The 16,516-nt window shown below is 43.9% G+C and overlaps 1 protein-coding gene across 19 annotated transcripts in view; it reads right to left on the bottom strand.

The window, feature by feature from the left end:
• TIAM1 (TIAM Rac1 associated GEF 1) overlaps positions 1–16,516 on the bottom strand; it is a 443,084-nt gene that overhangs the window by 16,909 nt on the left and 409,659 nt on the right. For 17 of the 19 annotated variants that reach the window (XM_070071881.2, XM_051819224.3, XM_017347208.4 and 14 more), the window contains 7 exons: positions 14,328–14,507; positions 13,081–13,149; positions 12,672–12,797; positions 8,419–8,527; positions 4,543–4,722; positions 4,332–4,450; positions 650–758 (listed from right to left, as the gene is read on the bottom strand). In XM_070071881.2, the coding sequence (XP_069927982.1) occupies positions 650–758; positions 4,332–4,450; positions 4,543–4,722; positions 8,419–8,527; positions 12,672–12,797; positions 13,081–13,149; positions 14,328–14,507 (892 nt within the window). The remainder of the gene's footprint in view (positions 1–649; positions 759–4,331; positions 4,451–4,542; positions 4,723–8,418; positions 8,528–12,671; positions 12,798–13,080; positions 13,150–14,327; positions 14,508–16,516) is intronic. The other 2 variants (XM_051819220.3, XM_089331499.1) reach the window with 1 other exon arrangement.

The following is a 16,516-nucleotide window of genomic DNA, read 5'->3' as shown; positions in this document are numbered from 1 at the left end:
AGCAGAAGATGGCTCAAGTCCTCGGGCCTCTGCATCCACATTGGAGACCCAGACGGAAGAAGCTCCTGGCTTTGGATCAGCTAACTCCGGCTGTTGCAGCCATTTGGGGAGTGAATCAGTGCATGGAAGACCTTTCTCTGCTTCTCCCTCTCTCTGTCTCTAACTCTGCCTCTCAAATAAATAAAATATTTAAAAAGGAAGAGTTGAGTGAGAACTGGCATCCTATGTCCTGGCAGCACACACAGCAGCAAGTCCGGGACAGGAGAGTTTGGGGGTCTCAGAAACAGAGATGGTTTTGTCTTGATTTTTCATCTAAATTTTGCTTGATTCACTATCAACCCCGCTATTTTAGAAAGATACTCAGAACAGCATCCAGAGAGAGAGAGAGAGAGAGAGAGAGAAGAAAAGTTCTTTTCTATTACTTTACAAATTATGTTTATTCCTCTAATAGACTTGAGAGATGCCACATCCACTCACTAATGCAACTGTTAAGGTTTAATGCACTATTTGTGACATATTGGTGGCTACAGCAGCAAGATCAATTCAGGTAACTGTAACTAGCTTTATTAAAATAAATCAGATCTGAGAAATGTTCTTTTGAAAAATGAGTCATTTTTTCCTCCTCTTCAAAGCACTCTCTGCTACATACCAAAGGCTGCCAATTCTGGCTCCTTTTTCCACTTCCCCAGGGAGGCCGGTGGGTTCAGCCAGATCACAGTGGTGTGTAAAAGCAGGTCCCCCATGCTCAGATCTGCAACCTGAAAAGAGAGATGTGGCACAACTTACTGGGCCATGTGATCCATCCTCAGGATCTTGTGACTTTACTTCATGGAACTACTGTTCTAAAAATATTCGCTCCAGTATGTGAGGTAAGGCTTACAGTAAGTAGCCTGATTTAGTGTATATACACATTACAACATCATGTTGTATACCATAAATACAGAAGTCTTCAACTTAACAATGGTTATACCTCTGACTTTTTTCAAATTTATCATGAATTTAGCAGGGTATTAAATGACTTCTAAATTTATGATATTTTTGACTTATGATGATGGAGCTATCAGGGTGTAATCTCATTTTAAGTTGAAGAATGTCTAGTATACTTGTTACTTTTCAATTTAAATGACATAATTAAAAAGAAAAAAAAAAGGACAGAAAACAACAGATCCCAATTTTAAAAGACTAATATTTGTCAGTGTCTCAATAAAAAAAAATCACTTCCATTTGAAACAACAGTCTTAAGACATTATAACATCTAGTTAACTTCTCCAATGGCAAATGAGAGCCTCATTATGTCTCAGAAATGTTTGAGCTAGAAACAATGTGATGCATTTTTAACGAAAAAAATCCTTTCATTCGCCGGTGCAGCGGCTCACAGGCTAATCCTCCACCTGCAGCACCAGGACCCTGGGTTCTAGTCCCGGTCGAGGCGCCGGATTCTGTCCCGGTTGCTCCTCTTCCAGTCCAGCTCTCTGCTGTGGCCCGGGAGTGCAGTGGAGGATGGCCCAAGTGCTTGGGCCCTGCACCTGCATGGGAGACCAGGAGGAAGCGCCTGGCTCGTGGCTTCGGATTGGCACAGCACGCCGGCCGTAGCAGCCATTTGGGAGGGTGAACCAACGGAAAGGGAAACCTTTCTCTCTATCTCTCTCTCACTGTCTAACTCTGCCTGTCAAAAAAAAAAAAAAATCCTTTCATTCATATGAAATTTCCGAATTGAAAAATCAATCTTCTGAAGTAGGAAAAACTCAGGATATAAACTCTACTATAATTTCAAGAAGATGACAAGAAGGTAAAAAACAGGGCTCTGAAATCCACAGGCAGTAAATCTGTCAAAATCAATCTACACATGTGGAGACTTCTCATGCCCACATACAGACAATGTTCCAAGGAATACTATGGGGCATCAGCAACAAAGATCACCCCAGAAAACTATGGACATTTCCATGGATGAGTTTGATTTTCTGGAAAGCAAGGGAATCAAATTATTATTTTTTTCTTTCAATTCACATCAAAGATGATTTGATTTCACTTTAGTTGAGGACAAGGGAAGCTGAATGAAGAACGGATGATCCCTCCATGGGCATGTGTAGTGTATCACTCTTGTATGGAAGAACACATGATCTTTAAAAAATGGCCAGGGGTGGGGTATAACTTGTGCATGTACCCAGTTGTCTGCCTCCATCCTCGTGGCAGTTCTAATACACTGCTGCAGGAGGTGGCATAGACCCAACTATTTCCCCAAGAGTCATTCCCCTAGGGTTTCACTCTTCTGCAAGCAAGGCCACTACATCTTTTCCAGTTTGAAGACCATTCTCCTCAATGGAGAAAAATGATCAAATGGGACTTGAGTCATTCTCCTCTGAGTAATCAATTTCCTTTGAGTAAGTAATCAGTTCCCACCGGAGCCAATTTCCTGCTTGCTCATCTTATTCTGCTCAAAGATAATCTTTTGTGGCTCTCTTTGGTATTTTTTTTCCAAGCTTTAATTTTCTGGGCTTTCAATCTCCTGATGGCAATATAAAATGTTCCTACTCTTCAATAGTGTACCCAGTCAAGTGCCCCTCTTGCCATCTTTTGTACATTTCTTTTCACAATCATAGCTCACAAGGAAATATAGCACTTTATCTCTTGGTCCCTCACTGGGATGATTTATTACTTGGTTCTTAGAATTTCATCTTAAAGAACCTCCTGTCTCCTAAGTCGCATTCCCTTTTATAGCCTCTGATTTTTTATCATACACAAGTTTTCCTAAATTCTTTGCAAACCATGATCCATATCACCTTTCTGACTTTAGCATCATGGCCATTTGCTCCTAAGGCTATCAAAATACAGAAATTGATTTGACACTTAATGAATTATAACAAAATATAATGAAAGTGCTTCTACTTCTGTCAAAATTAAATAAACTAAAGTTGGGAGTATGTGGAGGGTATCTTGAGATCATAAATGTTTTTTGTATTATTGATTAGCCATCACTAAATGAAGCCAAGAATTATCTAATGATAGAAATTAGGTAAATCATTGTTTAGACATACAATGAGATTACATAATCATTTAAAATGAAAAAAATCTGTGTTCAATATTTTTAAAAGTACAAATTTACTTTCAAAATAACTATTTAAACATATATATAATAATTTTAACTCAAAATAAACATCAAAAATTTAAGAATATCTTGATATTGGAGGGTTTTCTTCTGGTCTTAAAAAGCATAATTGTTTCATATTATAAATGTTTTACAAGAAGTGAGAACTATATTCTAAGCAACTCTATTTGTCCATCTTTCCTACAAGTTGATAGGTTAAATTACCTATCAGGTCTGATGAATTTTGTCCAGCTATGTAAAAGCCGGTTTGTCACCATTTACAATCCAGCTCAATACTTCTTTACTCCACCGATAAATATGCAATTTTAACTTTTCCGCACACTACTTATAACAACTGCCTGCGTTCCTTCTTGTCCTGTGAGTAAAATAAACTCATTATCATGTGTTCATTTTGTATCTCTGTAGCATGACTTCACCTTTTTCTGAAACTGTCTTTTTAACAGTCTGAAATTTGTTTCACCGAGGACATGAACATGAACCCAGAAAATGACCCTTCTATCTCTGAAGATATGCTTTCTTCTCTAGTCTAGACTAAACAGCCAGGTTGGCCTTGCCCCTTCTGCCTTCAGGCCTCCTCCTAATCACAGCCCATGTGCTATTCTTCAGGCTCCCTCCCAGCTTTGCACTGCCTGCCTTTAAGGTGGAAAACAATGCAGAGTACAACATTCTAAGAGGATGTGGGTATAGAAACACTAATGCTCATTGCTGTATGCCACAGTCCTCTGATTTGTCTCGTTAGCAATCTCATTTACATAAGCTCTTTTCCGCAACATGGGTACAATTTTTAGCTCACTCTAAGCCCTTCTCAGTCTACCAGTTCCTATCACTGTTTCTTCTTGGTAAGCTTCTTTTAGGTAGACTTAAACAAACAAACAAAAATCCAAGTCCACTGAAATTTGCATTCATTCCACAAATACTGAGCACCTATATTGTGCCAGACATCATTCTAATTTCTGGGAATGTAGCCTTGGCCTATAAAGAAATAACGTTATAAGTAGAATGGGAGTGTCACCAAAGATCCCAAGACAGAGGCTGGCATCAGATACACATTTTTTGCATTAAAAATTAAAGAAGAAAATTCACATGGTTGCTTTGATTAAGGGCAAAACTTTCCACAATGGAAACATTATCATTATAACTATTCCACTCACAAACAACACCTTAAAAATAATAATAATAAAAAAAAATCAAGGCCAACCCCAGCTTTCCTGGCAGGTATCCATACCTCTTTCTTCTCCCCAGTCTGTTCAGCGATCAGCTGGTCAAACACAGCCCCAAACTCTTCGTGGATTTTCTGCATTTCATTGATGTGGCTGGCAACCTTGTTCATGGTCTTGATGGCCACTGGAGGAGCACAGGAGAAATGCAAGGGCTATTGAGAGATGCTCGGGGAGACGGGGCACGAGTGAGGCTGGGGGGTCAGGGGCCAGGCTCACCGTCCAGGTGGTAGTGCTCCTCACTCTCAGCGTCGGTCAGCGCGAACAGCTCCTTGAGCAGAAGTGGGTACTTGAGGATCCTCTGGATGGGTTTGATGAGGTAAGACTCCAGTGTGGATGAGTGCTGCTGCCTGGGGTTCTGGGCATCCAGGAATGCCTTGAAAGCCGTGTCAGTCTTGGCTGGAAGTTTAAATACAGGCTGTCAGGGTGGAACGCCCAGCGACTCCCACCTCACCATCTCACCCAACGTGCCTTTTTAGGGGACTGGGCAGAGACAATGAGGGTAGGGATGCCCAGAGAGACAACAGAAAGGGACTGGCAGTCAGATTATTTGTTTAGGGGTTGGGGTGATGAGTTAAAGGATAACTGAGTTTGTAACTCCTACACAGCTGCGTTTTCAGGGGCTGCTTTTTCTGCTCCTTGTAATAAGCATAGTTTTTTAATTGTGATGTTTTCACATCTGAGAGGGATGGCCCTCCTAGACAGAGAAAAAGACTTGCCTGGCAAGGGTCAATTCAGAGTCCCCACCTTTGGCCCCCTTCTCCAAGAGGATCTTCTTGTCCAGGCAACCATCCTCTTTCCTCACCACCCTAGGGCCAGGTATCACACAAGGCACCTGCTACAGCTCAGAGCCTGCTGAAATTGTTCAGTGCATTCAAGGTTTGCCCAGTCTCACACCTTCCTGCCCTCAGAAGCCACAAGGGAGCCCCCTTTCCCCCAGCTCCTCCGCCTCCTGCCCAGTGCTAGTGCTTACCCACTGGGCACTGTGCACCATACAGTGCTCCTTCTCTGGACAACTGCAGGGACAAGGCAAGCAACCCCCTCTGAGCGGAAGGCCTAAGACCCATGTTTTAAACACCCCACAGCCTGGTTCCCTATACTGCAAGCATTTCAGTGCTGATAAAATGGCAGGAAAGCAGTGCAGCTCTGGCTGAAGGGAGCGAGGCTAGATCCCCCACGGTATCTGCTCCAGGTTAACACAGTTCTGCTGCCATCAGTTCAGGCAGCTCCTTGCTCAGCAGCCTCACTTTCACCTCTGTCCCAGTTGGACTGACAGAGCCCTGGGGAGTTTTGGGGGCCCAGACAAGCAGAGAGTGTGCCTGGGCATACTTGGGAAGACGAATGCCTCCCAGGTGCAAAGGAATAGTGGGGGAGGGAAAAAGACTGGAAGAGGCGGGGGCAATATTTCCAAGTGTGCACATATGGGAGAAGTGAGCCACCACTTGTAACATCTTTATCTCATATCAGAGTGCCTGGGACCCAACCTTGTCTCTACTTCCAATACAGCTTTCCACTAATGCATCTGGGAGGCAGGGTATGATGGTCCGAGTGCCTGGGTTCCTGCTACCCACTTGGAGACCTGGATGGAATCCCTGGCTCCTGGCTTCAGCCTGACAAAGTCCTAGCTGCTGTGGGCATTTGGAGAGTAAATCAGATGATGTAAGATCTCTGACTGTGTCTGCCTCTTTCAAATAAATTTTTAAAAATTCAAAAGAATTATAGAATATGCTGCATTGTTTTGAAACTGTTCCGTATATCCTCTTGGGACATTGGTAATTAGGAGAATGTGGGTCATACCTAGTGTTTTAAGGGTTATTTCTGAAAGATATTATAATATTTTTCAGGTGCAAAAAATAATGTTATTGAATTAGGAAAAATCCATGGAGGCAGAATTTAATCTAATTGAGTGATTAAAAATAACACTAATTGCTATACAGGCCATAATGGATATGTTATTGCACTGCAGAGCAAAGTGCTTTTAAAATAGTTACTTTAACAATCCGATAACAATTAGCATTCAATCCAGTCTTGAGACACACACACACAAAACTACAGGACCAATGGAGCATGAGTGAAAACACAGTGCAGGTCAGACAGCAAGACACGGATTCACTAAGCCCCTTTTAATGAGGGGGCTACACTGGAATGCTAGGACAAAGGTGATCACCACCATGAAGGCTGATGTGGTCTGGGGCAGGCTCTGCTGTTCTCCAGTGTCCTGTGTGGCACTAATGATTCCTGAAGTATGTTTTAAATTAAGCCAAGTAGTTCTAGTTTGCAGCACACACAACACATGTCAATGGTATATCCAGGGACGTGCTCAGCAGCTGTTTCCTTAGCAGCCACAGTGCAGTGTTGAGGAACAGTGGGCTGACTTCCAGAGATTCTTTGAAATTGAAATTCCTATTGGCTCAACTATTTACCAAGGAGATGTTCCATTAATCTCCCTCTTTCTCTCTCAGGGAGACAGGCTGAGGAAATATCATTTGTCATATTAATCAAGAGTCCATACATAGAATGAATTATATTGACTTGTGTAAACCTGTTGACATAACAGAAGTGAGATTTTTAAAAACGGACACATAATAACTACACGTTCCTAGAGTTTTGTGTGATGTTTCGGTAAAGGTACACAGTGTGTGATCAAATCATGGTCGCCTGTACATCTATCACCTCAAACATGTATAATTTCTTTGAGTTGGGAACATTCCAAATCCTCCCTTTTAGCTACTGTGAAACATACAATATTAGGAACTACAGTCACCCTACTGTGCTATAGACCTTGGAAGCCTTCCCCCTGTCTAGGTGTAATTTTGTCCCTGTTAACCGTCCTGTTAATCACGACTCTACTCTCCTTCTGGGAGATTAACTTTTCACCTAAAACCAAACCCACACACTGCACTGTGCAAATACAGCTACCTTCTGGAGCCTCTTGGAATGCCCCATCATCTTCTCAGAATGCTTAGGAGAAGTCCCTTGTGCATACAAAAGTGCTACTTTGTCCTGTACAAACATTTGCCACTGGAGCAGTTTTCATTAATAACTAAAACAAATTCAGTTGCAATGTTGGCAGTTGTCATTACACACCCAGGAGAAAAACAACAAGATGGAGGAACAGAGCAGGCATTTGGCACATTGGGGTACCTACAGCCCACATCAGAGTGCTTGGGTTCAAGTCTTGGCTCAGCTTCCAATTCATTCCCTGCTAATGAGAACCCTGGGAGGTAGCAGGTGATGATGGTTCAAGAACTTGATTCCCTGTCACCCACATGGGGGACCCAGATGGAGTTCCATGTTCCTGGATTTGGCCTGGCCCAGTCCTGGCTGTTGCAGTCATTTAGGAAGTGAATCAGCAAAAGGAAGCTCTCTTTCTGTTTGTTTGTGTCTTTCTTTCCCCCACCCCCATCCCTTTCTAAGATTTATTTATTTAATAATAAATAAAGGAATTAACCAATGGTTAATTCCCCAAACAGCCACAATGGAAGTCAGGAACCTGGAATTCAATCTAGGTCTCCCACATGGGTGGCAGGGGCCCAAGTACTTGGCACATCTTCTGCTGCTTTCCCAGGCACATCTGCAGGGAGCTGGATCAGAAGCAGAACAGCTGGAAATTGACCTGGCATTTGTAGGGGATGCCAGCATCACAGGTAGTGACTTAACCTGCTGTGCCACAATGCTGCCCCCGCCCCGCCCCACCTTTCAAATAGATTTTTTAAGAAATGTGATGGAAAGGTGAAATCTGAAAAAATGGTTGTGATGTATTATATATTATATTAACAAATATTATATTTGTTAGGATATTATATTAACAAACTAGAGAAGAAGCAGAGGATTTATAAACCCATGTAACCACAAAATGATCCATCGATTCTAGCCCGCAGTAGCTGGGTCCAAGCTTTCATTCTAAAGAAGCTGATGAGTTATTAATTCCCAGGATGGCAATGCATTTCATTTCTCAGTAGCACATTTGCGGCTTGTGAGAACATCTATCTGGAAGGTCTACAACTCTTGGATTTCTAAGAGCCCCCAACAGCAGCCACACAATGTGAACTGACAACAGACAATCCACTTGCCCCCAACCCTCAGAGGCCTTACCTTTCACCAAGACTTTGGGGACTTTTGTGTGGCTGGCGCAGAAGGCACTGTAGAGCTTGAAGCGGTCAGCATAATACAGAAAGGATCCCCCCAGGGAGAACAGCACTTTCTGGATTGAACGAGAAAAAGCTCAGTTGGTTCATTTGCTTCCTCATCTAGAAACAGCCACGGATATAACAGGGGAGTTCACATCCACCTGACCTTCCCCCGCAAATCTGCATCATCCACGCCTGTCAGAGTCTGTTTCCGCTTGCCAGCACCCTGACATTGACTATTAGCAAGTATATGGGCAGACAAATGGGCGTAATCAATGTGTCTTGGTGCCGCCATGCTTGTAGCCCAGGTGCTTCTGGTTTTCCTTGTCTATGTCTTTTAATGGCCTGTCTGGGATGTCTGAATGTTAATGTGAAAATATGAAGGCACTTCAAAAAGCTCATGGAAAGAGAAATAAAAATGTTTATTTTTGGTGAATAAAAATTTTTGAGATCTATGTCAAATTTTTTCATAATACACATTTTCCATGAGCCTCTTGAAAATCCATTGTATGCATGATTTCAAGGTTTCTGTTTTTTTTTTTTTAATTATCTTTTAATTCTATTTTCATGAACTTTTTGAAATAGCCTCATATTTGGGGCAGGGGGGAAGCCAAATCTCCTAAATGATCTCCTTAGCTCTTGTTGGGAGATATAAGTGTTAAACCACATAGGAAATGCTTACCACCTGAAAATAGAAACCACATTTCCTGACCACTACTACCACTCTCTCCAAAATCACTCTCTTCTAGCAGGGGCACATAAGAACACAAGCCACATTCAAGAAAAAAACATGTCCAGAGCCGGCGCCGTGGCTCAATAGGCTAATCCTCCACCTTGCGGCGCCGGCACACCGGGTTCTAGTCCCGGTTGGGGCGCCGGATTCTGTCCCGGTTGCCCCTCTTCCAGGCCAGCTCTCTGCTATGGCCAGGGAGTGCAGTGGAGGATGGCCCAGGTGCTTGGGCCCTGCACCCCATGGGAGACCAGGAAAAGCACCTGGATCCTGGCTCCTGCCATCGGATCAGCGCGGTGCGCCGGCTGCAGCGGCGGCCATTGGAGGGTGAACCAACGGCAAAGGAAGACCTTTCTCTCTCTGTCTCTCTCTCACTGTCCACTCTGCCTGTCAAAAAAAAAAAAAAAACATGTCCAACCATAGAAATCTCCTTTATCTCAGCCTGAACCACCTGTCCCAAGGGGACCAAAATGTGGGGAGACCATCCCTAATAGGATTTTAATAAGCCTGAAGCAGGATTCATTCTAATCCCAAACATCTTATATAAATATGTACATGATACAGGCCTCAGAAAAATACCTTCTGTAAATTCCACATTGACCTAATCCTGTTTGGACAGAGGCTTGGCTCATTTAGGCTTAGACTTACAACTTAGACTCCAAACAAAGAAATTAGGTTTTGGATTTGGGTGAAAAACGGGATTCCCCAAAGTGCATTTACCTAATGCACAAGGCAGAAAATTCCGACAGTCTGTCCACTGACCAAAAACAGGTTTATCTTAAACCTCTCATGATCGGTCATTAGAGGCCTAGTTCTCTTTCTATGCATTCTACTTTTCCTTCTCTACTTCTCAAGGACCACCCTCTGCCCCCACCACGCATCTGGAATAGCAAATGTTAGCAAGAATTACCGTGAGGTAGCATTATCCTTTGAGCTGCATGAAAGAATTAAACCAAAAAAAGTTGTGGGAGAAAATGCTCGGAAATGTAGCCCCTCCCTCAAAGCATACTAAAGCAATTCATTTGTTTGACTTAATGTGTACTGAACACTAGGGGCAGGCTTTTGGCCTACCAGTTAAGATGCTGGTCAAGACAACTGTGTCCCCATCTCAGAGTTCCTGGATTCAAGTCGCAGCTCCGACTCCAGCTCCTCCTGACTCTAGCTTCCTGCTAATGTAGACCCTGGGACGCAGTGGTGATGGCTCAAGTAATTGGGTCCCTGCCACCAACATGGGTGGTCTGGATTGTGTTCCTGGGTTTGGCCTTGGTCCAGTCCCCAACCACTGCAGTTGTTTGGGAAGTGAACAAGCATATGACGGGAGCTCTGTCTGACTCCTGATCTCTGCCTCTCAAATAAATAAAATGTTTAGAAAACATATATTTACTAAGCACTTGCCACACAGTAACCACAGATAAAATGTTATGGGATTCGTTTATCTTTTTGGCCTTAAAAGTTGATCTCAGGGTACATAGTGTGCACAAATGGGACAGGTTTATTCACTAAGACTGCATGGTCCCATTGCTTCTTCTCTGTGGGACTTCAGACACCCCTCACTGCCAAGTGCAGATTCTATCAAAACTTATTTGAACATATTTATAGTAACAGAGAGCGGAGCACGGCTGCCTGTGGGTGGAAAGCAGTAAGAGGCTGGAGGGAGAAATCACAAAGAGGAGAAAAAGACCTTTTTAAGGATTTATTTTATTTATTTGAAAGGCAGAATTACAGAAGGAGAGGGAGAGAGAGGGGCAAAGAGAGAGAGAAAGAGAGAAAGAGAGAGAGAGAGAGAATCTTCCATCTGTTGGTTCACTCCCTAAATGGCTGCAATGGAAGGGGCTGGGCCAGGCCAAAGCCAGGAGCCAGGAGCTTCCTCTGGGTTTCCACATGGGTGCAGGGGCCCAAGCACTTTGGGTCATCCTCTGCTGATTTTCCCAGGCACATTAACAGGGAGCTGGACTGGAAGCAAAGCAGCCAGGATACAAATCTGTGCCCATATTGGATGCCGGCATCACAGGCAGTGGTTTAACCAGCTGTGCCACAGTGCCAACGCCAAGAAAAAGACTTTCAAGGTGATGATTATGTTCATTTTCCTGATTGTGATGATGGTTTCAGAAGAGTGAGTGTGTGTGTGTGTGTGCGTAATGTATGTGTTTGGGGGGGGGGACTCATTTGCATACTTCAAGTATGTGTGGTGTACTGTATGGCAAGTATACCTAAATTAATCTGTTTTAAAAAGTACCCAAGAAACAAAAATTCATTAATATGCAGGTTAAGACTCCAGCATCCCATATCTGAGTATCTGGATTCCAGTGACAGCTCTGGTCCCAATTCCAGCTTCCTGCTACTGCACATCCTGGAAGGCGGCAGGTAGTTGACTCAAGCAGTGGAGTCTCTGCCGCCCACAAGAGTGACCTGGATTGAGTTCCTAGCATTTGGGGAGTGAATTGGCAGATGGGAACTCTGTCTGTATGTCCCTAATAAATAAATAAATAAAAATAATCTCTTAAGAAATTAAAAAGTACGGGGCTGATGTTGAGGCACAGCAAGTTAAGCCATTGCCTATGATGCCAGCATCCCATATCCAAGCACCAGTTCAAGACCTGGCTGCTCTGCTTCCAAATCCAGTTCCCAGCTAAAGCACCAGAGAAAGAAAATGGCTGGAGTACTTGGGCCCTGCCACCCACACGGGAGAGCCAGATAGAGTTCCTGGTTCTGGCTTCAGCCTGGCCCAGCCCCAGCCACTGCAAGCCCATCTGGGGAGTGAACCAGTAGATGGAAGATTGCTTTCTCTCTCTGCCTCTCCCTCTCTATGTAACTCTGCCTTTCCAATACATACATAAATAAATAAATCTTTATTTAAAAAAATTTAAAAGTAGCCGAGGGTGGCACACAAGCCAACAGCTGCATTAATGAGTTCTGTGGACTGGAGGTGCAGCACAGGAAATCTGTGCAATCACGCACGCCAGCCAGGGAAGAGGAAACGAGCTCTAAGCATCCTTACTAAGGCACTAGTCATCAATCCTCATTAAGGCTGCAAGGACATTGTGTGCTGGAAGACTGTCTTCCTCCTGGATAACGGAGACAAGCATTTCCATCCAAGAAAGGTTCCCGGAACAGATGAATTAATTTGCTTACCAGGAGACCGAGGGTGCTATTCTAATTTGCTAATGGCTAGTGTATTAGAGGCACCTCATAAACAAAAGGACAAGGTTGATAGGTCTTCCAAAGCAGAAGCAGCAGATGCAGCAGTTTAATTCAAGCCAATGGCACTGGTTTTCCCTTAGCATGACAGTAAGACACACATGCCTCTGCCCTCAGATTCCCTTCAGGAACTACCCCAGCCCCCACCCCCTGGGTAGTCCAAACACCACGAGCACAAGAGCTGCCCAAAGAACACCCTGCAGAATTCTCTCAGAGGACTGAACTTGACCCATAGTTCCCTTCCCCGTGACACTGGGGACAGCTGTGCACCATCTGCGCATGACACTCACCTTAAACTGGTCGACTTTCTCAAGCTTTTCCAAATCAGGGACCAGTCTCACGCCATCTTCTAGCGTTTTAAGGAATTCTACTTGAAACTCTACCATTTCAGTTAAATTTCCAAAGAGTACATCCAGCTGCAACATGAGAAAGAAGTGAATCCACTCCATACTTCATAAATGTTCAGAAACTTTACTTGTGTCTATTGCACAGTTTTTCTATCGATACTGATCAATCAGTAGGGTAATGATCCTTCTACCAGAGGGTGGGCCAACTCCTCGCTAACGTAGTACACAGCAAATCTTGGCAGACAGGGATTCGACCCTCCGATTACAACTACACAGCTTCAGCCTTATGTGTTCTCCCCATTCCTTCCTCTGCACCAAGTCAAACCTGACAAAGTTAAGAGAAAGTTAATACCTCATCTTGGGTGAGGAAAGTTTCCTTTTGAAGAGGTTTCAGGTATCTCTCCATGAGACAGTTTAAGTCCTAGGGGTTGAAAGGACACCTCATTAGCACATCTAAAAGTCTATCAAGAATCTAAATGAGAAAACACAGATTACAGACCACATGCTAGCATTAGTGGCTGTAGGTCACTAAGGTCCACCTCAGGCTTTGATCCCTGTCAGGACCACTGCAGGCTGCATTCTGGAAGCAGGCACTGATAACATGAAAGGGAAGAGTTGCTGTGTTCCAATAAAACTTTATCTAAAAAAAACAGGCCATGGGCTGAAACTGGCCTGAAGGCCATAATTTACTGACCCCTGATTTAAAGTCTGAAGGAGATAATTAAAAACAGCACACTGCTTCCGCACAGGAATGTAACTCTCGAATCAGAACAAGTAGTGATACAAAGAAACCAGACCTGGCATCCTTCTGCCTACAGTTAGATTAGATTACAAACCGAATATCTTCACATTGTTCAAAACTAATTCCAGTTTTAATATTAGCTCAGCAACAAATTTAGAACATCAGTAGAATCACTCAATTCACCATAATCACTCTTCCCAATCAGTGAATTGCTACATAAATAAAATTTTTGTAATTATGGAGGCACCCAATGTTGGAGCCCCTATGAGTGAATTAAAATTGTCTTGAGTTGATACACTTCCTTCAAACTCAAAAGATCTTCACCTTCCGAATGAAAGCCAAGTTCCAGAGAAGAACGCAAGGTACTTCCCATTCCCATGATTTGTTTTGTTCTTGAGGAAAAAAATAAATTAAAAAAAAAAAAAAAACAGCACAGCATTGCCTCTGTGCTTGTGGATCCCACAGCCTTGGATTCAACCAACCATGAATCAAAGGTATTTGGGAAAAAATGTGTGCTTGTACTGAACTCATCCAGACTTTAGTCATTCTTTCGTGAATACCACAGTATTAACAACTATCTGCATGGCATGTACACTGCATTAGGAATTGTAAGGAACCTAAAAATGATTTAAAGCATACAAGAGGAAGTGTGTGGACTACACACAAACATTATGCCATTTTATCCAAGGCACTTGCACATCCATAGATTTTGGTAGCTGCAGGGTCCCTGTAGCCAATTTGTCTCCATGCATGGATACTGAGGGAAAGCTCTCCACACAGACACACCAACTTCAGTCTCAAGAAGAGGAGGGTGCGCAGACCCAGGGCATATGGGGGAAGGGGAGGGCAGGATGTACCTTCACGTAGGTGCGCTCCGTCTCCAGGAGCTCGCAGATCACCTTGCGCAGCTTATCCGCGTCCGACAGCTGTCTCATGGTTGCCATCTGCGGCCCTGAGCAGTCCTGAGGAGACGGGCTGGAGTCAGAGGGGTTCATCTCGTGCAAACTGCGGCAGAAGGCGGCCACCTGTTCTGTACTCTTCAGAGCACAGATGGGAAGGCAAGGTAGATGCCGTCAGCCCCGCGTTAGGGAGACCCACCTGGCACCTGTCCCTCCTAAAGGTGTTGGATTCCACCTCATGTTCCCCCAAACTGCTGCAAAATCATGAGAGCTCGCTGAGTGCTCAAAAACAGTGAGAACAAGCACTGGCAAAGGCTGAGCACCTGCTGCTGGCCAGGCACTGGTTTGATGCATAATCCTCCCATAGGTAAGGGAGATCTATAATCACACCCATTTAACAGCCGGCACAGCCGAGGCTCCATGAAGTAAATGACTCATCCAATACAACGCAGCTTCTAAGTGATGGAGCAGTCTGCTTCCAATGCCTGTGCTCCAAATTAATCTGCTAGAAGCTAATAAATCAGAAGTTAATTGCATTGTACCCAAAGTGCAAGGCTAATTAATGATGAGACTTCCGGTTAGTACATTATCTACTTACTTGGCAATGTGGGAAGACAATTTTACAAGGTAACAGTCTTCCTCTAGCTGTGAACAACTGACACCAGGACAACTTTCTCAAAATAGACAGATGCCCATGCCTGGTCTTTAAAAAAGTTTCCATCTCTGCAGCTTCTCAGAAGGCAGAAAGATACCACTCCTTGCAAACACTAGCCCTAAAAGAGGCCTCCCTGGGAGACCCAGCCTCACCTGCTCGCTGTCAAAGAGGATTCAGGTGAAGACTCTAAAGGCTGCCCAAGATTTGGTACTCATCAAAAGTTTCAGATTCTAGGAATACAAAGTTCCAGTTTTCTAAGTTGCGCAAAAACAGTTCTCCAAAGCACAGGCCATTGTAAACCCTATGAGATCAGCAGTTCCCCACTTTGGCTCTGCACTGCAATCACCCAGGAGGGTTTCAAAGCTCCCAATGCCCAGTGCACGCCCCAGATCCACGTAATCAGAACTTCTGGGGTGGGGTAAGCAGGTGTCAGTGGTTTCTAAAAGCTCCTACAAAGTTGCCTCAGAAGCTACTTTGCAGCCCCATATCTAGTTTCTTAAACATTTGCTCAAATGTCCTGCTCTAAAAATGTCTGATGGATAAAGCTTTGAAGGCAAAAGCTACCTTCTTGTACTTCTCCGTTTCTACAGTCTAATTCAACCCTAGGCACAAAGTACGTGTTTTTAATAAATACTGATGCAATAAACAGGAAGAATTATGGGGTTGGTGTTGTTGCACAGTGGGTTAAGCTGCCACTTATGATGGCGGCACCCCACATAAGTGTCTGAGTCCTGGCTGCTCCATTTCTGATCCAGCTCCCTGCTAATGTGCCTGGGAAAGCAGAAGATGGCTCAAGTATTTGGGTTCCTGACACCCATGTGGGAGACCTAGCTGGAGTTCCTGGCTCCTGGCTATGGTGTAGCCCAGCCCTAACAATTGCAGCCATTTAGAGAGTGACTCAGTGGATGGAAGATCTCTCTGTCCCTCTCTGTTGCTCCCTCTCTGTCTCTGTAACCCTGACTTTCAAATAAATAAATCTTAAAAAAATAAAAGAAAAAAGAAAAAACAGAATTACTTTCTCTATCTCCCACCTACCCAGGAAGAATATGATAACATTGTCCCAAAACAACAGTCAGTGCCCAAGCTAAAAATCAAGGCTGGTATTTGTGCAGGGCAGGAAAGCTAAAACCAAGTCTGTAGGGCAAATTTTTTTAAGATTTATTTGAAATGCAGAGCTACAGAGAGGCAGAGGTGGGGGTGGGGGGGATATCTTCCGTCTGCTGGCCCACTCCCCAGATGGTCACAACGGAGCTGGGCTGATCTGAAGCCAGGAGCCAGGAGCTTCCTCTGGGTCTCAGGCAGCTAACATTAATAAGCCTTTTCCTCATGAGGCTACCCAAGAGGGAAGGAGGCCTGGAACAAAGACAGTACAAGGACAAGGGAAAGCAGAACCTAACAAGGGTGCATGGGCAGCAGTGTCAGGAAAGCAGAGTGAACCAGCATCCAAACCCATGTGTAATTACTACTCTCATTGTCTTACAATTATGACAGT

Source organism: Oryctolagus cuniculus, chromosome 4, assembly GCF_051225735.1.
Source record: "Oryctolagus cuniculus isolate XC-2025 breed Fujian yellow rabbit chromosome 4, ASM5122573v1, whole genome shotgun sequence".
NCBI classification, from domain to species: domain Eukaryota; kingdom Metazoa; phylum Chordata; class Mammalia; order Lagomorpha; family Leporidae; genus Oryctolagus; species Oryctolagus cuniculus.
Note: the sequence above shows the minus strand (reverse complement) of the source record. Positions and strands in the feature narration are given on the sequence as shown.